The 25,790-nt window shown below is 36.1% G+C and overlaps 1 protein-coding gene across 4 annotated transcripts in view; it reads right to left on the reverse strand.

Moving 5' to 3' along the window:
- Positions 1-25,790, reverse strand: part of STRN3 (striatin 3) — a 92,751-nt gene that overhangs the window by 16,235 nt on the left and 50,726 nt on the right. For 2 of the 4 annotated variants that reach the window (XM_024196047.3, XM_024196050.3), the window contains exons 8-12: positions 23,877-23,987; positions 16,289-16,426; positions 10,410-10,543; positions 2,406-2,581; positions 2,198-2,245 (exon numbers count right to left, since the gene is read on the reverse strand). In XM_024196047.3, coding sequence (XP_024051815.1) covers positions 2,198-2,245; positions 2,406-2,581; positions 10,410-10,543; positions 16,289-16,426; positions 23,877-23,987 — 607 coding nt within the window. The remainder of the gene's footprint in view (positions 1-2,197; positions 2,246-2,405; positions 2,582-10,409; positions 10,544-16,288; positions 16,427-23,876; positions 23,988-25,790) is intronic. The other 2 variants (XM_024196048.3, XM_024196049.3) reach the window with 2 other exon arrangements.

Below are 25,790 nucleotides of genomic sequence, written 5' to 3' on the forward strand. Positions count from 1 at the left end.
TGGAGAGAGTCCAGCGGAGGGCAACAAAAATGATTAGGGGTCTGGAGCACATGACTTATGAGGAGAGGCTGAGGGAACTGGGATTGTTTAGTCTGCAGAAGAGAAGAATGAGGGGGGATTTTGATAGCTGCTTTCAACTACCTGAAAGGGGGTTCCAAAGAGAATGGATCTAGACTGTTCTCGGTGGTACCAGATGACAAAACAAGGAGTAATGGTCTCAAGTTGCAGTGGGGGAGGTTTAGGTTGGATATTAAGAAAAACTTTTTCACTAGGAGGGTGGTGAAGCACTGGAATGGGTTACCTAGGGAGGTGGTGGAACCTCCTTCCTTGGAGGTTTTTAAGGTCAGGCGTGACAAAGCTCTGGCTGGGATGATTTAGTTGGGGATTGGTCCTGATTTGAGCAGGGGGTTGGACTAGATGACCTCCTGAGGTCCCTTCCAACCCTGATATTCTATGATTCTATGACTAATAACTAGAAATAAAGGGTCAAACCTAGCTACATTACTTTAGACAAAGGGGGTTTGGGGATTTTCTCCCATGCTCCCCAGTTCCATTCTCCATCCATTGTATTGTAGTTTAAATAAATTATCAAAAATAATTGAAACTGGCATGTTTATATTGCATTATTTTGACAAATATAATATGCACAATTTTGCAGAATTTTAAAATATTGTGCGCAGAATTTTTTATTTTTTGGCACAGAATTCCACCAAGATTAGAATGTGCCTAAGCAGTTATGACCCCTGCAATTCTCACACGAACAATTGTACTTGTCAGATCTAGCACAGGACCAGGTCCTGGGGCTGCAGGCTTGCCTCCTTTGTGGGTTGGCATGGGATTAGGAGATTTATTTTACCACCTAAATTATTCTGTCAGAGGGAAGGATAATCCATAAATATTTCTGGATGGGAAAGAAGCATATGCCATTTTCAGAAGCAGAAAGTTTTCCACACCTTCACCTCAGAGTGTTACTTTGGAGCTTGTAGTTGCTGGATGTGGGACTGGTTATTCTTGACTGCCATACCCAAGAGAAAGGAATTTCCCCTCAGTGCATCAATGCCATGCTGTGTTATTTTGTTTTGCCTTCCTCTAGTTTATTCTGCTCAGTCAGAAGCCAGGGTTAGTTGATTGCGTCTCAGGTAGCTGTGCAACAGTTCAGTGATCTGACAGTCATTTACCATCAGCAACTTTTTTATAAATGCTGGATGAGCTGCTTTACAGAGCAGCTGACAGGTTGCACTGGCCTTATTTTGTTCAAGTGAGTTTATTGTCAGAACTTGATGGACAAGAATCCCTTCTGGGGTAAACCAGTTTGCACTAGCCCCTCTTCCCAAAACTTGGATTGCGATATGGGAAGTGGGAATAGGTTTTATGATGCATCTCAGATGAGACACCCATCCAAACACAAAAATAGGTAAACTCAAGACCCATGGGAAAGGTGGTCTGGTTTGGCATTGCAGATCTTCTGGCTGAAGTCATGACCAGGCTTTTATCATAATTCATCTTGATTAATTCAACTCTCCCCCAACTGGACTTCCTGGCATTTGCTTCACTCCCAACCGCTATCTTATTCAGAACTCTGTTGTGAAAACATCAGCCTCAACTGGTACCTATGTCCAAACTAACCCACCTGAGATCCCTTTCATAAACTCTGTTGCCTTTGGCACTGAATTTGGATCAGTCATTCTCACTTTCAAGGCCCTACGCAATTTAGATCCTTCCAACATCTATGCTTGGTCTCGTTGTTCTTCTTCACCCCATCCACTCTATTCACTCAACCCATGCCTGCCCTCTGTATCCTTTTCCAAGCTTCCTTCCTAAATCCATCTACTAAACCTCCACCCTCACCTCCTATGCTTCTTCTCAAAATCCATTTAAAGCAGACTTTACATATTGTATAAAAAACCCGGCAGTCTTCATTACAGCACAATTTCAGTGTCTTCTTCCACATCCTCTGTCCCTTCCCCTTAAGCCTTCTACATTTGTTATCCCCTGTGGTCGTTTTTGTTCTTTTATCTTGACAGTGCACTCCTCAGGACAGAGACAGTTTTTACTCGCTTTATAAACAATTATGCACATCTTTGGCACCATGCATAAATAATGTTAATAAAATTGTGATCTTTAAGCCTAAACATTTTACTGAATCCATAATAGGTGGCAATGGCTGCTTCTGAAGTATTAACTGGCAAACACTTACATGTGGGCCCTAAACGTGTAGATAGGTTCTACATCTAAAGAGGCACTCCTGAAAAAAAACCAAAAAAACAGAAAGGTGATTATACTAAACTATCTGTTAAAATGTTGTTATTAAATTGAATGTAATGAAAAAAAGATTTGAGAGAGACAACTTATCAGACAACAACATATACAACAAACTTTAAAAAAGAAAACCACCATATACTTGCTTTTTGGCAGGAACTGTTTTCTGTAAGTTCCAAAGTTTTAAAGTGTGGTCCTCAGAGGCTGTAACCAGCACAGGCTCTACAGGATGAAAAGCTAATGTTCGCACTCCATCAAAATGGCTGCGTAGCGTATACTTAGGATTCCATGTCTTCCGAAAGGCATCTTTATTGGCTGGCAGCTAGAAACCAAAACAAACAAAAATATCTATGTAGTAACTTTAGTGATCTTATATATAAAATTATATACTGTATGTTAGTGTTTGAAGACTGAAGTGTTTAGGACATGGATTTAAATAAGTACTATTTTGCTGGAGATACAAAAAATTCAAGCACCCATTGCTAGCTCTGCAGCACCAAACAAAATTTTGAGAGCTGTATCAATAATATTGAGATAAAACCAAGGAGTCTGCAAAAAAGGCACGGGAATTTATTAAAGATATCCTATTTGCCAAATGGTTTCTAATTTCTGGCATGTTTTTAAAAGTTTACTAACAAGTGAGAAACAAAATATAAAATGCCACTGGACTAGTTTTCCAGTGAACCAGTATCCATCACAATCCTTCATGTTTATAGGCTACAGAACTAAAGAGACAACCAATATTTGTGTACAAACCAACCAATGTAAAGATATTGGGATTTCATATGGTATCTGGGGGAAAATTATTTAGTATCTCCTTTTTAGCTTTTATGATCCATCTTTCCAGAAAGGTATTCAGGATACCAAATCAAATCTCTATTTAGATAAATACCATCTAAACCTGCAAGAGCAAGTTTTTCTTCTGTTGTAATTGTAGCTTTTGTCTCAGCTCTAAATAGAAAAAAGTCTATATATAACAAATACAGGATTAATATTATTCCCAATCTTTCTAGGGCCACACAGACTAGAATACAACAATTATTACTGTTTAATATTGAGTTTAGTACTTTATGCATCAATTTTGTATCTTGTAAAAAGCCATACCAGTTAAGAGACAAGAATACTTATTGACTCTGACAACAGTAGCAAGCGGTAAAAGCATCTTTTCTAAAAATCTTGAAAGGGACTCAATTTTTTTTTTTAAACTCCAACACAGCATTTTTGATGTCCTGTCGGAAATACACTTTTAAAATACTACTCAAATCTACTGTTATACTAGAGTCTTCATTTTAAAATCTGAAAAATGATTCTTAGTTTTCTCTTTTCCTCTTCAGTGAGATTTTTCCTACTCCAAGAAAGCCTTAAATATTGCTGACATTTGCTGTATATAATTGTTGTCAGACTGGATGATCTATTGCCTATGTTATGCGGGAGATAAGGTTAGATTATCATAACCATCCCTTCTGATTTTAACATCTATTCCATGAGAAAATTTAACTGTAATTTCTGTCAGAAAATACTATAATGTCCAAGGTCATAAATAGAATTTTAATAAAAACCAAACTACTTTTAGAGAAATAAAATTAAAAGGAGAAAAATTCAAAAGAATACGAGATATTATTTTCCCGTTTTAAAACTTCAAATCCATTTTATACACTGCAGTTGTACAATATAATGAACTATAATTTTGTTCAATTCTTTTAGATAATATGTAGAGTATGTAAAAATCTATCAGTCCCTCAAAGAAAAACAGAATCCAAAGAAAGAAAAGAGCTGGACAATCAGGGCCTGATCCTGCATAGTAAAGAGGGTATCTTGAAAGGTGATTAACATTCAGCTCTCCTCACAATCAGGCACTTAATTAGCTAGTAGCTAACAACTGTATTAAATTCCATTAATAGCTGGACTGGATTCAGATTATGTTTATGCAAATGTAAAATCTAAATCTTCTATATAGAGTTTTATTTTGAATTGTTTCTCTCTATTATCAAATTAGCTACCATTCCTCCAACAACACGGTCTATACTATTCATCTAGGCTTTTATGAAAAACAAAAATTTTACTGATCTTCATTCAAAACTGTAGTGACCCCAGAAATGCAACATATAAATGTATATAAGTTTTATGTAGGCTGTCAAGTGCAGATGCCTTAGAAATCATGGGGGTGGGTAAACGGCCTGCTCATTATGTCTCACTCAGTATAGTCCATTCAACATGTAAATCATAAAAACAGCTCTAGAGATACAAGATATAAGGAAAGTATTATAATTTCTATTTGTATATTTTTCAATGTAACATGCACTAGATGGTGTCACTCAGGGCTAGCTATCTTGTGGGCAACTATTATACTTCCAGCATGCCAAACTGTAACTCACACATCCTAAAAGTTAATTATGCCACTAACATAGGCATATTAAAATGCTAAATCCTTTATCATCATTCAGTATTTTAAAGAGGTCTGAAAGTAATGAATAAAGTAAAGTTTGTTATAGTGCCTTTTCTTGGACCAAATCCTTATTCTAAACTGATTTACGACTCCCACTCAACCTTCCCTTGGGCCTTTCAAGATTGGAAAAAATCACATACACTAGCCTAAAGAGCTATTGGGGGCTAGAAACACAGCTTCCTAATATGAATAGATTTCAGTTTAACAAGAACACATTATGTCAAATTATCCATATCAAGTAATGCATTTATTACAAGGCTTACAAATGCAGACTTATAACACAAAATTCCATATTCCAATACCATACAAACACCACATTTCATAATATTAACCTTTTCATTTCCAATTATCCCCTTCCATAATAAAAATATTACATTTAGTACATTGAGATGTAGCTACTTTGAAAACTACAGGGAGGAAAGATATGCTTGGTGTTAAGAGACTGGACTGGGATCAAGGAGATCTGGGTTCCATTTCTCTCTCTCCACATGTCCTGTACAACCTTGGGAAAGTCATCTAACCTCTGAACCTCAGTTCCCATCTGTAAAATGAGACTACTACTTCCTTTCTCCCATCTTTTCTCTCTTTAGCTTTTAAGTCCTTCATGAGTGGGACTGTTTCTTACAATATGTTTGCTCAATCGCTAGCACAACTGGGCTCAACCATGACTGGAGCCACTAGGTGCTATTGTAATACAAATAAAATAATATACATATATGCAAAACACGACATTAAAATGATACAATTTCAAAGTGAATAAATCATAATTTACAAAGTGCCAGAATTAAGGTTGGTCATGAAACCTTAAATCCTCTCCCATATGTATGCATAATAATATCATCTTTGATTACATGATCTCATACTACTTTTCCACACACACCCTTTTGCATTCAGGAAGGGAAGTGTTTAGTGAACAAGAGAGCTGCTCAATATTTTTTAACCACATTATTCAATGTATAGACCCATGTCTTATTTACTGCACACCATCAGAATTAAGCACTAAATACAAAATTATTAGTGTCTAAATGCCTTACAAAATTGGGCCTCAATTGTCTCAGATTGGACACCCAGGAAATAACACAATTAATGGTCATGTCACAGGAAGTTTGTGATAGCACCAAGGACAGAACCCAGTTTTCCAGGGTCATAGTAGAAGGTCTCAAACACAAGGGCATTCTATTTCTTCCTGCTGCCCCCTGCCTCAATCACTGTACACCATCCAATTTCTGCCTCAAATGAGGCAGTGAACTTGTAAATTCTCATGAACTATACGACTCCAAGTCATTCTCTGAAGACTGGTCATGCTATCCACTAAATAAGTGGAATATATAGTATGTAGTCATGTGATTAAAGATAGTCTCATAACATATACGCAAAAGAGGGAAGAATTGAGGTCAGATATGCAATGACATTTTTTAATCTTGAGTTCCTGACTTTGCAACCCTAATAACTTGCTTTTGATATAAAATGTAATTTCCTAGCTTCTTTAAAAAAGAGGAAAAAATAAATTTGTGTACGATACCCTACAAGTCTAGATATGTGAAGCAAACAGCTTATTTTAATTTCATTTTTTCTGTTAATGAAATCTTGTTTCATTAGTTAAGATGACTGTTGTATGTGTAACTTCACACAGATGTCCCCAAAGAAGTGAGAACACTAACTTCTAAAGAGAGGTATGAAAGGGTAAAAGTTTTTGGAACTTACAACCCCCAAATCAGTGCTGGTCAAGGGGTTAAGACAGAGGAATCCACTCAATGAATTGTGTTGACATCAGGCTGCAATGCAGTGAATGCAGTGGAAGAAACCAAAAGACCAAGGAGAGGATGAGCTGACAGAGGTATGGGGTCACAGCAGCCTTTGTTCAATGCATGGCACAGTACGCAGCACTGAGATCATAGCTGAGAGCAGAGCACAAGGTGTGCTCAGAGCACGTACCAAACATGCAGTGCTGCAGCTGGGGTCGGGAGCTAAGAGCTGTACATGGCACAGGCTCACGAGTGCTGCAACTATGGGGAGAGGGATGAAAACTCTGAAAGCTGCCATGGGTAGGCCTGGAACTCTTGATGCATGGGTGTAGCTCAGATTCAATTACCATAGCACATCACCTTTAGCCACCCAGCTTCTGTAACAACATAGCCTCTGGCTTCACAAGAGCCCTAGCCTTGCTGCACATACATTTCACTCTCACTGGACCATCAGTTTAGCTCACTAATCTAGTTGTAAAGTTAACTGTCAATAACTTTTTCAATAATGCATCCTCAAAGGGGCAGTAGGTGCCATTCACTAGCTGAGATAAATCTAGAGCAGTGAGATCAGTTTGGAAGGATTAGAGTCAATTTGAGCTGCAGGTGAGCACACTTTGCTTGACTGTCCCTCGCCAATGTGATGGCAACTAAGTTGATCTTCTTGAGGATAAGGTAGTGTGATAAGTACTCCAAAAGTGACTCAGAAAGGGAGCTTCATTAGGTTTGCAGAGATAAGTGAAATTCTTACAGAGGATGGCTTTTTGACTGGTGGGCCAAGCATGGAGCAGCCCTTTCAAAAATCCGGATACCGTAGGATGTGAGAAGATTGAACAGGACTGGGCGGATGGGTGACGAAGAGATTGCTGATAAAATGAAGCTGAAAAAAAGACCTAGTCTTTTAAACACAGGATCTTTAGTAAAGGAGACTCCATTGGATACAGGTTATTTTGGGTCACTGAAATTGAGAATCTTTTTCATTTACAGGAATACGTTTTCCGTGTGGAAGCCTTCCTGCTTTGCAGGAGGATCTCTTGCACTTGTAGGCAGCAGTCTTTGTCAGCAGCACTGAACCAACAAAGATCCAGGTTGTCAGATGCAGTGACTTCAAAGTCTGGATTAAGTAACTGACCTTAGTTCTGCAATACTGTGTCCTGACAGTTGGAAGCAGAATGAGAGGCTGAATAGACATCCAAAGAAAGTCTGTTAGGCAGAATAATCTCAGCCAGCATGGCTATTAGGATTACTTTGTCTTTGTCCAGTCTGATTTTGCATATTAACCCGGGAATCAGGGTAATGGGTGGGAAAACATATGCAAGTCCTGGGGTACACAGTAGGTGGAAGGAGTCTTGAAGGGAGCCAGGGCTTATGTTTCCCCTGGAAAGAAAGGTTGGAGATTTTGTGATGTCCTTAGACTTTTTTGCCTCCATTACAGAATTTCACCATCATTGGAATATTAGATCTATGAAAGGCCTCTTTAGCAACCATTTGGTTATGTATTGTCTACTTAGGAAGTTGCTGACTCCTGGGAGGTGGATAGCTATCAAGGTTTCCCCACAACACTGACATCATGTCCATAGCTTAACATCCTCTTGATGCAGGTGAGACAAGTGGACACTCCCTTGTTTACGTAACACATTGCAGCTGTGTTAGAATCTGCATGGTGGATTTTGTAGAATACTATACAAACTAGCCTGATTCCTCTTAGTTCCAATACATTTGTCCTTTGTATCTGGAGGTGGCTCAGGTGGGCTCCCCAACATGTGCCTCATGTACCCATGAGAAGTATCTCCAACAGAAGAAAGTTAAACAGCACCACCCTCTTTGAACTTTTCTGGGGTCTAACCACCAATTCAGTGTTGCAGGACCACAACTTTCCTGTGCAAGGGCTTATTTTAAACTTTGGATATGAGGCTTGTTAGAGTCATAAACCTGTCCACTAGGCAGCAAGCTCTGGATGTTGTCCAAGCCTATCAATCTCTGAATTGACAGAAGGGTCTCTATTAGGAGATGTAGAACTCATCTTCTTTGCAGCCTTGTTAGTACCTTCCATGCTTTCATCCTATGAAGATGCTGGTGAGTGGGGTATGGAGGACAACAAGGCACCAATTTCCCATCTGTAAAATGGGAGTAATAGGTAGAACACCCTAAAGTCTGAGCTAAGGCTTAATCAAAACACTGAGATCCTAAAATGGGACCTTGGGATGAAAGCACTCATTTTTATTAACATAGTTCTGTGCTAAAATCCTCCAATAGCTAAGGATAAACAAAGTTTGAAGAACTATGACAAAAGTTTAAAAATAATGAAAAATTAGAGTCAGTAAATTGTAACTTTTCCATTCAATTTTAAGTAATCAAATCTAGTAGGTTAAGAATATTGGTTTTTCTCAATCTCTGTGCTTGCAACTTCAGAATGTTCAAAGCTTTAAAGTTAATGAACTACTTTTCCTCAAAACCTGTTTTATGGATTTCACTGAAACTTTACAAAATTAAAACCAAATCTAAATTGAGTGTGTTGTAGCTTACAGTAAGATATTACATAAAAACTCCAGGTTGCTTCATATTATCTGTAGTGTACTGAATTTGATAAATTTAGAGTTATACAAAAACATAATATATTAAGGCCTAAAAATAAATTTAAATTCTCTGATTTCAACTTCATCTCTCCATTTAAAACTTGTTTTTTCTAACTTTTTCGTGCTTGATTTCTCAGTGTTAATGCTGAATTAAAACTATTTCATAAATAATTCAGTTCTTTAAAGGTAACAAAAACTGTATATTATCTAATGTAGTAAAACCTCTAAAGCTTAGAACTCCTGTAATGTGTTTGTAAAAAAACTTTTTTTCCAAAACTGCTTAATACCTTTTTATTTTTCGTAGAACGGGATGCTATAATTAGTCTTTTATAATCCAAATATTAGAAGTGTGAACAATTAATGTTTGTCATTTTAGGAAGAAAAAATATCCATCACTAAATCCTGAAATATGGTAGAATATATTGAAATATTTGATAGAATTCAGGTTCTTCAGTGATACTGAAGAAAAACTGATTTTTTTTTTTTTAAACCAAGATGTACACTTCTAACACTTATGGCACTTAAAGACCCTAGGGTATATTATAAACACAGTTTTCATTTCATAAATGTGCATAAAATGCAATGTGTTTTTTAAGAAAACTACTGACAGTATTTTCCCAAGAGAAGTATTTACATACATCTTAACATTCAAAAATGAAAGCAGACTGTATAATCCAGAAAAAGTTATAGAAATAACTAAAGCATGAAAATGTCTTATTCGTCTAAAACACAATGCAACACTATTTAAAATATACCTCAACGTGTGAAGACTTCCTGGACAAATGGATGCACACGAACAATCTCCCACCCCACCCCACCATTACTAGCCAGTACAAACTCCATATTAAAAATGTTACCATGGGCAGTAATTTTGTGCACAGTGGAAAAAAAAAAAAATGTAGGAGACTCTGCAGTACGATAAAATAAAAGAATATTCCACACTTGTAAATCTAAAATTCACACTACAAAAAAAAGCTATTACACACTACTATATATACACACATTTTATACATAAAAATAGCAAACATTTAGAAATTTAAGTTACTAGCAATATATGGGTTTAGCTCCAACTTTTTAGTGTTCAGTTTCTGGGCAATTCCCATTTTTGTTTAAAATAATTCACCTAAAATCTTGTTTGGAAAACATGTTACTTAAGTAAAAAACAAAACAAAAAAATTAAAATATGAATTACAAATTCATTAAAAAACTAATATTTCAATTTGATTTCACAAGCTGTTTTGCTAGTTTATGAGGTGTTTCTTTCTACAAAAATGAAGCTTTTGCCTCTAAAATAAGCTGTCCTATAAATTTGAAATATTCTGAAAAATTGACTATCATTGATTATATTCAACCGTATAAGGAATTTTAAAATAAAATTTCACTTACATCATAACTATAGTCTGCATCATTTGTTACTGTCAAGTCTGCAAGGTCTCCAAGGCCCAGTACACTTAACAAAACATCATCAGAACCCATAATAAATGACTTGCCTCCTCCAGATGAAAACGTTATTGGCTCCGCTACAAAGAACAAAACAGTTTAAGTTTTGAGAAAAAACCTCAAATTTACAATATGAAAAAACTGCATCAGTCATCACTTAAAGGCACAGCAGTGTATAAGAGCTGAACTGTTAACAACTAGATATAAATCATGGTAAAATCTCCTCCTCCTAGTGGAAAAGAAAACATGAGCATATACATACATACATACATACATTTGAAAATAATTCTCTAAATTTAAAGCTATTAAGGCAATAAACATTTACCTCCATAAGCAAGTATTTTTTAGCACTCATAATTCCCCATGAAGGACCATCCTCCACCACACATATACAGACAGGGTTTTAAAACACAAGAACCTACAACATTTGCAATTACCGAGTTCTGCATTTGACTGTATCAACAATGTTTGGATAAAGTTTAAAAATAGACAACTGATATTCATGTTAGCTAGCTGCATGTTCCTTAAAACATTTGAAGCTTTACACATTTTTCCTGTTGATTATCATTTAATACTAAACAATGCAGCTTTTGAACAAATGTTAATTTTCAATTCAGGCTTGAATCATCTTCTCCAGCATTCATTCACACTCTTTACTCTTCAGTATCATCTATGACTCCCCACTGCTTCCTCACAAAAAAATCAATTTGTTTGCAAGGTATTTGAATAAGGATTTACACACACACCTTCTAGAAAAAAATCTGCCTTACTGAAAGGTGTGGGTGGGGGTCTATTTTATTTTTTGGTATTACTTTCCAAAGAACAAAATTAGGACACCTGATGAGGGAAAATATATTCCTGATTTAAACTTTCCAGATAAAATTGCATTTGTGCGAGAGCGCAAGCCATTTCTTGTGTTAATTTTGGGCCAAAACTACTTGACAATGTCCCTTAGTAGTATTCATTTTTGCCAATATTTCATTAGAAACCTCGCATATGCAAAGGGTCAAGTAATTGCATACTAACACAATCAGATTTATTTTCCCAAAGAGTCATACTTCCGATAAGTAAAATGTGCTAAATTATTTTCAGTGTGTACGGATGTATGTGTTTCCTTACAAGATTAAACATTATTCTTAGTTTAGTCACCCACCCGAATTATACCAACTCAATTTCCCAATATTGATGTTCCAGCAGAAGTACTGGGATAGAGCAATAAAGAACAGAAGAAAGAGATCCATTATGTTCTACATGAAATGTGAATTAAGATGACATGACAAAAGTTCTACGGAGAAACACAACCTGCAAAATCTTCACTAAAAGAAATTTAAAGAATTAGGATTGTTCACTGAAGTGCATGTTCTGCCTACCCCCTACAAGGAACAAGGAATATAGGAGGGGAAAGGCAAAGGGCAAGTAAAAGCCCCGAAGAGCCTTTCTCCCATTGCTGAGCCTACATAAGAAGAATTCAAAAATTCCAGTCCCTCATAGTCCAGCGTCTGCTCCCTTACTACTCCCCTTGGGGCAAAGTCATGGCACCATGAATAGAACTGTTCAGTTACAATTCAAGTAGTAAGCTGCACCCCATAAGAGGTTGTAGTAAGAGGAACATACCCTCTCCGCACCTGGGAATTGTAGGAGATATCCTGCTTCCCAAATGTACAATGCATCTCAGAGCAATCTTTGGGACAGTGTATCTCTCACTATCAAGAGAAATTCAGAACTCCCGCCCCTAAATCTACAGCAACTATACTCAGCCTCATCTGTATTTGAAACTTCAAAAAAGGTGAACAAAAAGTTTAGAAGTTGGAAACTAAATTTTCCAAAAGCAAAATTTTAGTTCTAACATGAAACTCTGTTCTAAATTTATCATTTTAAATTTGGGGCTTTTTTTATTTAAGCAACATTTTTAATTATGAAAAGTGTTTTTTAAAATATGGTCAAAAGTTTTAATAAAAATAAATGGCAACCAAGTAATAAAAATGAAAGACACACGAACTTACAACTATCAAAACAGGTGAACAAACTTTGAATAGCAAAAACATTTTTTTCCCCTTGCAATGGACCTACCTGAAATATTCCAAAGAAACAATATATAATTAACATTGATGAACTACTGTTTAAAGATTAAGGATTTTTAGGAATTAAGGTTACCAGAGTTATTTGCTCATGCAGTATAGACCTGTATAGTTGTTATTATCCTCCAATTTAAATACAAGTGTGTTCTGGTGAAGTCATTGTCTATCATATTCATACCAATTACAAGTTATGATCTAGTATAATATTTATTATGGCAGAGACTGAGTAAAAGGATGCACAGCCATCCTTGCACTCAAACTTGTTAACATTATGCATAAACAAATGAAATCCAGCCAATACCCTAAGGATTAAATATTGCACTATAAATACATAATCAGATGTGCTTGTAACTGACTAGTCCAATCACAAAAACCTTCCCTCTTAGTCTATTCTTTAATCAAACATTTATCATCCAGGGGTTATTATTTATAATTATCACAACAGCAGCCAACATTATGTACGGTATACAAATAAGTATTATCAGTCAATTAACACTATTTGCCTAAAAAGGCAACCGTAAAAAAAAAAAAAAAATCTGCATAGCTACTCATGTACCCGAAGAGAAGGCTTAGAAAGCAACCATGCTTTGAGTAAGACCACAATGGAGGACCGCAGGACTATACCAATGGACTAACCTGTTTTCAGAAGTTTAAGTGCAGGATTATTAGAAGATGTAGCTGGTTCAGTGTGGTTTTTAGTGGAAGACTGACAAATGTATGTGTTACATTTTATGGTTTTTTCAAGTGTATTAGTCTATGACAAGAAGAACAGGAGTACTTGTGGTACTCCTGTTCTTCTTGCGGATACAGACTAACACGGCTGCTACTCTGAAGTCTATGACAAGTTTCAGTTTGCATCAATGTAACTAGCTGTGTTGAGATAAAAACATTAAAATAGTTGAAATGTGGTTGGAAATATTTTAAAACAGGATAATTGTTTATATTTCATCTTATGAAGCACAGGGAAAAAAACCACCTGTGCACAATCACATCCAAACCTCTTTGTATCAGAGCTCACACACCAAAGGTACCATGAAACCTATGTGAGCCTGAATAGCGTTCTGGTTATTGGCATGCAAACGAAAGTGCCAAGCACTCCTTTTCTTTCAGAATTCTGGTTTCCAATGTGACATTACATTGTACTGCAGCAAAGGATTACACAGGCCATTTGTGTAACCAGAGACGTATTATGGCTTACTGCAACTCAATAGTTGAGCTACTGTGGCCTGGTAAGGAGGATTATAGTGGATGTCCTAAATCAAAACTGCTTGAAATAGTTAGATGAAATAAAATCACTGGGAAGTATTATGCTGTTCAGATACAATTGTCATTTATGGCTCAATTCTTTTTTATTCATGATAATGAAATATGTCTTTCTCATTCAATTTATTAAAGCAGCAGAACATGGACAGAAGGAATACAATGAAGATTTGCATTTTGTTCTGGAGCTTCTACAAACGAGATGTCTAACCTATCTACTACTACTGACTTCATACCATCTGGTGTAGACATAGATTATGAAATATTTGTTCAATATTGTCAAAGGCCCACTAATAAACAACTAGTAGAGAGAGAGAGAAAATTTAAATTTTAAAACTCTGTTTTAAAAAAAGTCACAGGAAGGTAAGGAAAAAAAATAAGACACATGGGATTACTGTTATGTTCACACTACAGCTCTTACCTACAGAAGTATATGAAGAACAGCAAAACAAATTGATGGGCTGGAAAATACGCTCACATAACAAAATGGCAAATAGTGTGAAATGGCAAGAAGTGTGAAATAGTGAGACACCTTCTTTCAGAATGATTTGTGCACATACTGAGTGCAGACAATTTTTAATCATCCAAAGCATGTGGTGGTATAACGTTTCCCTGAGAAGACCACTCACCCACCTCCACCCGTCCACTCAGATTCATGTGAACTATGTAACAAAACATTTTGAAAAGGCATGGAAATGGAAGTATTGGTTTTTATGGTCCAATATTTTAACCAGATTACAGTCCTGTATTTTAGAATGAATCAATGACTCCTAAAACACAAGAATAAAAATCCAAGCAAGAAACATGCCTTGCTTTATGATGATGATTCCAGGGTTCACAGTTGAGATTAGGCATATGTAGTCCTCTCTCTAGAATACTGCAGAGTTTCTGGATAAAGATGCAATAGATGGCACCCCAAACAATGGGAACTATGGCCCCAAATGACTGAAAGAAATCTTTCCTCAAATTCTGATTTGCTCTCTTTCTTTCTTTCTGTCTTTCCAAACATTATTCTGAGTTTTGTAATTCATCTTGCTACAGCTATGAAGTCCTCAATTTGACAGAATCACATCCTGTCCTAACAGCAGAGGAGTGCTGCATTCCTCTGTGCCTCATCTAGGTTTGGAGCAGGTAGTTTGACGACAGTGCAGAAGAGGTGACCTATAGGCAGATCGGAGGGAATTGCGGGAGTTCAGAAATCCCTACAGGTATACACAGCAAAAATCTCTCATAAGGGAGGGAGGCAGCAGGCAATGCAGAGGAGACACGGATCCCCTGCCAGGGCACTCCATGCTTTTAGCGATACAGCGTGCTGCGATGTGGCCACAACTGTTGCAATATGCACAGGTACAAGTGGCACAGTGTGACTGCAACCCACCAAAATAGTTTTTCCGGTGCGCTATACAGGTAAGTCTTGCACTAGTGCAACGTGTGTGTGTAGACAAGCCCTAAGACTATGTCCAATTTTATTTTTAACAGATTACTGTGAAATAAAAGGACAATTTCTTACTGACACTGGAAAATATATGGACACTGGAGGCTGTGCTTGACTGACGCAAAGTGACAGACTGATATTTTTATATTGTGATAAATCTCATCACTTTTGGGGAAGTTATGACAACATTGGGGCTAGAAGCTATTCAAAGCCCTGAAGATTGGAATTTGCAATAAATACTTCAATACATTTTGTGAGAAAAACAGATTATAATTTTAGTTTATAACATAACTGTGTGACCTTCGGCATGAGACTAACACTGAAGTAAGCAGCATTCGTACAGATGCTGTATTAATCTAAATAACTCAAGTTGTTAAAAAATATAGATGCACAAAATATTGTAACCAACTCCCTCCACATGTTTAACTAGTTTAAGTCAACTTCCCAGTGCCTTTCTTGCAGTAGGTGGGATGAAAGTGATAGTTCAACTGCATCTGGAGCTAATGGTTGGTTAAGGATAGGATAGATCAAAAGTAGCTAATTAAAAAAAGTACTCTAACTATATAAGCATTAATAATAATTTGAAGGTAGAGAGCCAAATTCATCCTTTGTAATTACTTAACTACTTTTAAGTACCTATTTTTATTTCACCTTTCAATACAAATTGAGTATCAAACTTACAATCAACACTTTTTATACTAAGTTTTATAACGTAACATCCAGATAAGATTACTTTAAAAAGGGATTCTGCAACAAGGGACTTAAGAGTTGACAAAGACAGAACCAAGGCAGTTTCACATAAAATTGAAGGAAAAAAAAAAAAAAAAAAAAAACACTTGACATGTAAAGTTCTGATTTATATTTCTCTGAGACACAAAAGCTTCAAGTGGTAGTCGTGCAAAAAACCCCAAACTTGTGTGAACAGACTTGTAAGCAGTGTTGATGTCCTATTATTGACAACTGTAACAGCATTAAGTGTGAGGGGATAAGTGATAGCGTGTGTTTAAATTAAAACCTTCTAAAATATAATAAGTAGCTGAATTTTTTTGTACCTTCCTCTGCTCTTGAACCTTCATCAGTCATTCTAGAAGAGGGTGACCTAGATTGATTAATGATTCCTGAAGGGATGTGGGGTAGCTCATCATCGCCCAGATCAGCTATCATGTCGTGAAGTTTTGTCCTGTTGACCCCTGTAAATTAATGTCAGCAGCAAAGGTTCATTTGATTGCTACCGCTTGACTTGACAGCAGTCAATAAATCCAGTTTCCTAATTAAACAAGAAAGATTACTAATGGAACCTCCTTAAAGAATAAAGACATTGGTTATTATTTTCGATTATGATGCTTTAACTGTTATATAGTGTTCTTTTGGAAATTTTGAAAACCAGTTAAACACTGAATCTGAAAATTATATGTAAGTGGTTTTTATCCACCAAGTCAAAAAAATTGATTAGAACTGTCTTGTTCATTTGTAGTACAGCTTTATATTCTGCTGTGGAAAAGAAAGAATCCAGCACCTCAAGTCCCTATGAAAAACCAAATATGTAACAGTTATAGAAAGTAACCTTTAAACAAAATACATATGAACTAAACATTTGCAGTATTAACTACACTACATGAATTAACACAGAAAATCTCAAGTACAAACAGAAAGTTACCTTACAAAGGAAAGAAGAAGTAGAGATGACTTGTAACGGGGGTGCAACAAACAATTAACTTTCCCTGTTTGTTTGTTTTTAAAATAGCATTTTAAATGATGCTTTGTGCAAAATTTTTATTAAGCCCGATCATGATTAGTTAGGGCCACATTCAAAATAGACTTACATATGTCTACAATTAAGTTTCTAATTTTAAAAAGTCTGATTTGAAATTGTCACTGGCATTTCTATCTGTAGAGGATATAGTGCTGATAAATATGTACGACCTTACATAGTACAGTCCTGCATTAAGGATGGTTTAAAAAAAAAAAAAAAAAACTGCTACATTCACATCCAATATACAGGTAAAGAAAAAAGGCAGAAAATAATTTGCAAAAAGCACAAATTTTCAAAGTTTAATTTTATGTTAGCCCATTTGAAAAGAGATACAATGATATAAGGAAAAATGGACCTCTGCCAACAAATATCAGACAAAAAGGAAAACTAATAACTTTAAAGGTTCTACAAGCAGAACATTTCAGATAAAAAGTAGTCCTGGGTTAAAACTAGTCAACATATTCAGAAGTTTCTGTCTCTTATCAAAATATATTATTTATTTCTCCCTGCACAGATGCATATTCTCAACTGGATGTGAAGTCTGGCACTCACATATCACTGTAACACTAGTTAGAAATACACTGTGATCTCTTCCCAGATCACCAAGCGGCAGATAGTGGTAAGTTGCACAGTGGGATAGCTAACCACGGTGCACTGCTCTCTCTGTCAATGCAAGAGCACCAACCATGGATGCACTGCGCAGTAACAAAGGGCAGTGTGTGGATGTACAAAAGAGGTTTAATTACAGTGGTGAACAATCGTCGATGTAACTTTGTAGTGTAGACATAGCCTTAGTTTTCAATAGAACCAAAAATTATATCTTGGTGTGGTCACAGATGATAAACACTCTCCTGCTTTGAGTAGTATATGCAGGTAAAGACGAAATTTGCCAAAACCAGTGCTTCCAATAGCACTTCATCTATACCCTCAGATTTTAGACTTCTACTTTGATAGAAAAAAGTCAATTAGACAAAAACAAAATACCCACCGTTAAATTAAGTTAGGTTTAATTCTGCTGGAGACAAGGTAACCGATTTAACAATGAAATACAGTATTTTTATATAAGCTGAAAGACGTAGTTAATGATAGCAAAAGGGGTAACAGGAAAGCTAGGTTAGTTATAAGTAAACGAAGCTGCTTCAGTTAATAGCCCAGATAATGCCAATTTTCTTCTTCTTTTTTTTTTTTTTTTTTTTTTTTAATCTAGTGCACTTTCACGTGTACAAACCTGGGAGCAATCCTTTTCTCAGCAGATTGTAGATGGGGCACAAGCATTGACAAATGTTTCAAAACTTAAGTATGGTACTGCTTGTGCCCCCTTCAGTTTCAACTAATTCTGTTCAAGAAGACAACCTAAAAACAAACAGGAAAAGGGGAACTTTGTGCCAGTGTTAAACGCCTAACACAATGCTACTCACAAACTAGCTTAAATTTTCTTCTTCCTTAACTCATTTGCACAATTTCATATTCTTATTGACTTGCATGCAGTAATGCTTATGGTGATGGACAAGATATTCTTAGTTAAGACAGAAAAACAGCCTTACCCGACCGAGTGCTCTATCTAGTCTTGGACAATAGAATGGTAAATCCCTTTAACTTTTTCCTCATTTGTAAGTGAAAGTAATTGAGACAAAAGTGAGATATTGGAAGTGTGGAAACTTCAAAAGACTATTCTATCAAGGCAAACCAGATGCCATAGGCATGGGGATTATTCACAAATGTTTGTATAAATGTTACATATATTTTTCTAAGTTAGGGATTGTATTCAGCTTCATGGGAAGGGTTACCAAACTTATTCCAGGAACTAAAACGGGGGGTAATTACTGCAAATCCCAGGACAGGTAAAAAACTCCAGACAACTACCACCTCTCTCCACCCCCCCCACGGGGGAGATTGCATATACTGGTTCAGACTGGGATCAACAGGCTCAGCAGACAAAGTAAGGGCTTTTGGCATAAAGTGGCAGTGTGAACTAACTCAGACCCTCATTTTGATCTAAGAAAAGACATGATAGGGTTACAGAGGGAAAAGCTCTATTAGAAAATCTGAAGGACTGGAACCTGCCAATGTCTCCACGTGGAAGACAGAACCTTGTAAGCTTAACATGCATGCAGATTTTTTGTTGTTTTAGGATTTTTCCCCCTGTAATACTATTGTCCTAAAATAAGCATACTGTGCTTTGTGAAAGCTCACTGGTTACTGGTACACGCTGTCATTTTCCCTCGTGACAGAGAATTTCAGGAGCGGGACTGAAGTCAGACCTATTGGCATAAACACCGTGAATTTCAGGGGCACTGCAAGCCTAAATCTCTGGTCACAGGTGCCCACTCAGAGAGGTGATAGTTGGAGGCCTTACACCTAACAGGGGGACCCTGAATGAGACAATTGAAGGGGCAGAGGTGCAGTTAACCCCAGAACTGTGACAATAATATTTACCAAACTCAGAGGGGTGTTGGGACTCTAAATTCTTTAATATTTGCAAAGCACTTGGAGCTGCCCAGATGGAAGGTGGTACATAAAAACACAAGAACATGTGTAGGTTGTTCTAGATTGTACTCCAACAAGCCTATGAAACCTGACACAGAAAGGTTGTTTAAGAATGGAAGTGACTTGGTCAGGCTTCTCTGAATGTAAGCAAGCAGGCAAACATTGGTTAAGTTCAGTCCAGTACTCTCATGCACAAGGTTCACATGCACACGAGACTGGAAAGTATAGTCTCAAACTAATGAAGAGTGTGAAATAATTTGATACACCTTCACTGGATAAAACTACAAACTAAGAGTTGAAAGTGTCATATCTAAATATGTTCAACCTAAAAAAAAAGAAAAACTGCTTCACCTTGAAAAAGGTGACAATGAAAAAAAATAAAACAGCTTATTAAGTCAATGAATGATTAATACGAAAATAAGATCACCGGAATTTTAGGAAAATGGTAATATGTAACCAAAGCCTACAACTCATTAACTTGCTTTGTGAAAGCAATTGTTAGCAGGAATTTAGTACCCTCCTTTAAATGTATGAAAAGCAGGGCTTCAGCCTCCGCCGCCCCCCCCCCCCCCCCCAAAAAAAAAAAAAAAAAAGTGAATGAGAAAAAGACAACAAGCACAGATTTAGTGAGAAGAATATGGCCCTTTATCTACTTTTCAGCTGAGATGTCAAAGTTATCATTAGTAAATACCTCAGGTCAAGGGCACAGGATATGCGACAATTTAACCCCCCCAGCTTTCATATAACTTGAAATCTGTCCCACACCTCTATGGAAGTAATATCTTACAAGAAAAGGCTTTTTAGAAATAATGATTTTTGTACTTTGACTTTCCTACTCTTCCAGTCAACAGGAAAACAGCGCACAGGAAAAAATGAGTCACAGGTGAGTATCCTGTCTCTGACAATGAACTTTTGGGAAATACAAGTATAAGGCAAAGAAGACACCCCAACATCCTGCATCTAGGAAGTAAACGGACAGTGTGTTTACACTCATGAAAATGGGATCTCAGCTAACCTTGGTTGGAAATACTGAAAAGGACTCTGGGTAAGTAACTTCTTTGGACAGGAGGTTAACCTTAGTCTCTAGAAGGCATTATGATTTTGTTTAATATGTAACCTTTTGTTTCCAATATCCTTACTGTCTATCACTTAAATCTTGAATTTTTAATAAACCAACCCTTGTTTTTCAGTATAAATATATTTAAGTGTTCTGATATTAAGCAAGGTGCTGATCCTGAGCTGAATCATATGAATCAGCTCAGGTGCTGATAGTGAGCAGTGTTTGTTTAAATATGCTTTTTTGAAGTCCCATTATCTGCTGCTTTCACTCCTTCCTTTCCTTAGAATCATGAAATCTATCATTTCATGATCACGTTCACCAAAATTGCCTCCCACTTCCAGATTTGCTATACAATTTCTCCCTGTTGGTCAGAATCAAGTCTAAAATGGCTGTCCCCCTGGTTACTTTCTCCACTTTTCTGGAACAAAAAGTTATCCCCAGTAAAGTTTTAGAATGTACTTGAAATTTAGTATTTTGCTATGTTATTTTTCCAAGAGATGTCTGGATAGTTGAAGTCCACCATTATTACCAGGTCTCATGTTTGGGATATTTCTGCTATTTGTTCTAGAAATGCCTCATCCACCTCCTCTTCCTGGTTTGGTGAACTAGAGTAGACCCCTACCATGTCATCATCCCCATTTTTTACCCCTTTTATCTTTACCCACAGACTCAGTTGGTCTTCCTCCCACCTCCTTCTGGACCTCAGAAGGAGTGAACATACTCTTGATGTATAAGACAACACCTCATCCCTTTTAACTCTGCCTGCCCTTCCTGAACAAGCTATTCCTATCCCTCTATACTAATATTCCAGTAACAAGACTTATCCCACCTAGTCTCTGTGATGCCAATTAAGTAATAATTTAGTTTATGTACTAATACTTCCCATTCTTCCTGTTCATTCTCCAGACTCCTTGCATTTGTGTATAGACAGCTAAGATGTTGAGCAGTTTCCCCTCTTGTTGCTCCCACGACCCTATTGTAAGTTTCCATGTCACACCCCAACAGTCCTCGGTTAAGTGACCTTGGGTAAGGTCACTTCTTTTTAATATACTTAACTGTGGGCTTTTGTCACCCGTCCCCTTTGAAACTAATTTAAAGTCCTCCTCACTACACTGCTCTTTCCCTTCGTGGTTAGGTGGACCCCGTATCTTCCCAGCAGACCTTCTTGGGGCTTTGAAAAGCTGCAGCCCCTGACATGTTCCACAACAGTTAATATATCCCCACAGCAAAATGTGTAATCCTCTGTTCTCACTGTTTCTCTGAGCTACTCACTTCATGAGCATGAGAAAGCAGAATCTGATGGGGGTGGGGGTGGGGGTCGAGGGTAAGCTTGTGCATTTAAAGCAAAACTTTAATCCAAGTACAAATTCAACAGCATTCAAAGCCTACCATTCAATCATTATATATATAATCCAAATTTAAGAAAAGGTAACTACATCACATTCAGTTTATTCTTTTTAGAAACCGAAAGATACCAGTGCGTTTATGAATTTTATTGTCACTATGGGTTGTACACAGCCTGAAAAAAAAGAGTTCTGAAAGTTAAAAAGGGATCCAAATTACCAGGGACAAATTTTCAAAGGCATGCCTCCACTTTAGTACTCAAAAATAAATTTTTAAACCTATTTCCAAAATAGTTCATGCAAGGCTGGTAATTGCCTAACTGGTTGTTTACATGCTAAATTCAGGTGCACATTTGTGTATACCTGTTTACTACTTTTAGTTTGGCTCCAGTTAGGTATTCTTACCCTTTTTTTTTTTTATATAGTTAAGTAACCTCTGACCTTGACAAAATTACAACTTATTACATAAACAAGTCATGCAAAACTTTAAAAACAAACATGCACAAACTAAATTATAATTAAGTGACATTAGAGCTCACACACAAAGCAGAATAGCATTAAGTATTTGAACATTTAAAGTAATTTAACATTTAAATAAAAAAGCCCTTCCTTTATATTTAAAATCTATTAGCTCAAACTATTTAGCTTAACAAAGAGAAAGTGACTTGATTACAGTCTAAGTACCCAAATGGGGAACAAATATTTAATAATGGGCTCTTCAAATTACCAGAGAAAGTTACAATCCAATCCAATGGCAAGAAGTTGAAGCTAGATAAATTCAGACTGGAAATAAGGCATACATTTTTAATGGTGAGAGTAATCAGCCATTGGAACAATTTACCAGAGGTCATGGTGGATTCTCCATCACTGACATTTTTTAAATCAAGATTGGATGTGTGTCTAAAAGATATGCTCTAGGAATTATTTGGGGGGAAGTTCTATGATCTGTGTTATACAGCACATCAGACATTGTCCCTCTGGCTTTGCAATCTATAAATCTAAGAACATATGTTAGAAAATAATGTACAGTCTAATTTAAGTATATATTTAGCACTTACACAGAGCTTATAGTGCTTCACAAAAATGTTTGAACTCACATGTAAAATTACTTTGGACCAAATATAGCTCTGAATTAAAACAGTGTAAAAACATTGCACTCAATGGAGTTACTCCAAAATTACACCAGTGCAACTCAAATACTAATGTTGCTCTTTGTCTATATAAGCTTTATAAAACAAATTGAATTCTATATACTGTAGCATTATGTATCTAATTTTACAATTCATAATATTAAAATCTGGAGTTCTAAATACTTTACATATTTTTAAGTGGAAGCCTTATTCATCAGTCATTTAATCTGACAGAATTTAATCCTTTCTTCTTTCCTAATGGCAGTATTTTTCTTTAGAATGTCAGAGGATGTTAACTGCATGGCAGAATGAATGTCAACATCAAGGCAAAAATATATTGTAGAGTAATCCACAAAAATGTTTGCTTTCCCTTACATGAAAGGCATATTTTTCATTCTCATGCTGCCTTCTAGCAGACACAAATATAGGCCCAACAATGTAACTGAATCGTGATTCAAAGCAAGGTTCAAGAAAGAAGTCAGTTCAAGAATCTTTTTCTTTTACAATTGGAGAAATTTAGCCTACTTTGTTAAAGTTCAGGAAAAGGCGAGACAGCATTCCCAGAACCAATACTGTTCAAAATCTATCACTGTACTTAGATTTCAAGGTAGTTACTTCTCTTTTCCTATTTAACCCTAGATTTTTATGTTTATAAGTGTTTTCACATTTCTATTCTCACAAGTGGCACAAGGTATTTCTTGTATGATCAGATTTAGCAGATAGAAAGTTAAAGTTGGTTGCCCCCATCAAGGAAAACAATACTTAATGCAAAAACAAAAACAGAATTTGCAGAAGGAAAAAAAAAAAAAAACTGTTTTCCAAATGGATAAAAAGAATTGCATTTCAAGATTCAGAATCTGCACTTACTCTTTACCCCTTTCTTCCCCTTTCGTTCCTTCTTGTACTGTTCCTTCAGTTTACTTATTAGTCCCTGGTCTACATCCCAAACCTCAGCAGTTGGGGACAGGTCATCTTTGTCTACATGCAGCATATTATTAAAAGAAAAAAAATCAGCAGTTGGCAATGCAAGCTGTTGGTGATTGACTGTTATAGCTCAACATAATCATGAATAAAAATTTCTTAGGTTATACTTGAAAATATTTTAAAGGTGCAGTCTCAGTTTTGCCAGTTACAGTTTACAAAGTATTAATCCCATTCTATACAGTTTTCACTAAACTATTTACTATAATTACATCTGAATATTATTTTATGCTAATTTTTGTTACCAATGAGAAAACAATTTGAGTTTTTTCTTTAAATAGCTGTTCGTGTTGAATAATAGATAGACACTACTAAATACACAAAGGTATCTAACGTACTTAAGATTACTGCATCTTTAGAAAGCCAGTGTTAGGAATTATTCAGCCAGCTTGGAATAAGCAAATAAATATATTTCATGCTGTACACCTCATGAAAGTGCAAGCTGAGTATGTCAGTGTCATTTTGTTCATGAAAAAAACCAACATGCATCCTCTCACACGCTAATCCTACATGCACAAGATAGGGCTTTACCAATTAAAGGGCATGATGCATAAATGTTACCAGAAAGACACACACAATTTCACATACAACATTTTATATGAAGGTTAATAAAGAACATTCACAAAAGTGAAGACGGTTTGACATCCTCATTCTGATCTTTAATTACAATTAGTAGAAACCCAAGACTCCATTATATATATTTTTTAAAGCTCATCATTTCTTTTTTGAAACAACACAGCAAATTTGTATCAGCTAAATAAAAGGAAACCCCTGCTATTGTTAACCAACCATCACAAATCCCTATTTAGTTGGAAATCTGATTAGGAAAAGAAAGAAAAATTACTGCTAAGTTAAAGTAAATGTAATTTTGAAATAAGGACTTTTACATAAAGTAAAGTTGAAAAAATTATGTAAAACAAAAGGCAAATGAACTTGGCCTGCATTTTTCTTAAATCTTGTGTGTTCTCCTTTATTATTGAAGGTATTCTGGTTAAAACAATTTTCTCTCCCACAAAACCAAGCAGGATTTGGGGGGCGGCGCTAATTCTTGTAATTAATCATGTTTATATCAGTGTCTCCACAGAATGATTCTGATGTCACAAATTCATCATCTCATTTTTGGGTTAGATGAATGTTCAAAAGCAGCAGTACACGGTAGAGGTAGGACAGAGTACTTGCTTAAAAAAACCCTATCTTTAATAAATACGTCACAAATTTTCAAAGGTTTCCTCAACATTAAAGTCCTCAAGTTACACATAATACAGGGACAACATTTGGGGACTTGACATTTAGGATTTTACAAAATATTTTTTAAAACAGAAGACCAGTAAATTGTTAATCATTCTACATACAACCAATTCCCTGCACTGTTTTTTGTAATCAAAATATTACAGGCTAGCACTGAAATAGTGCAGAAAATCTTGACAGTTAAAGTAACTAGTTAATTAGTCGGTCCTGATTTGACCAGAAAGGATAGTCTTTTGGTTAAGATACCAAACTTGGACTCATAAAATGTGGGTTCTGTTCATGCCTCTGTCCAGATTTCCACAGGTGGCAAATTTAATCTGAGTCTCAGTTTACCTTTTATAAATAGAGAATAGCTCCTTAACTCACAGGGATGGGATATATTCATGCATGTACCTGTGGTATTTAGATATTATAGTGATATGCCCCTTAAGAATCTTATAAATGTGTTTTGCACATTTACTTTCTCCATTTCTCTCTGACTGGACAAAACAAATGTTTGGTAGATTTTTATTATCCTTACAGAAAATCTGTGGAAATATTTTAATCTGACAT

This window comes from Terrapene carolina, unplaced genomic scaffold (genome assembly GCF_002925995.2).
Source record: "Terrapene carolina triunguis isolate 2854851 unplaced genomic scaffold, T_m_triunguis-2.0 Scaffold96, whole genome shotgun sequence".
Taxonomy (NCBI): domain Eukaryota; kingdom Metazoa; phylum Chordata; order Testudines; family Emydidae; genus Terrapene; species Terrapene triunguis.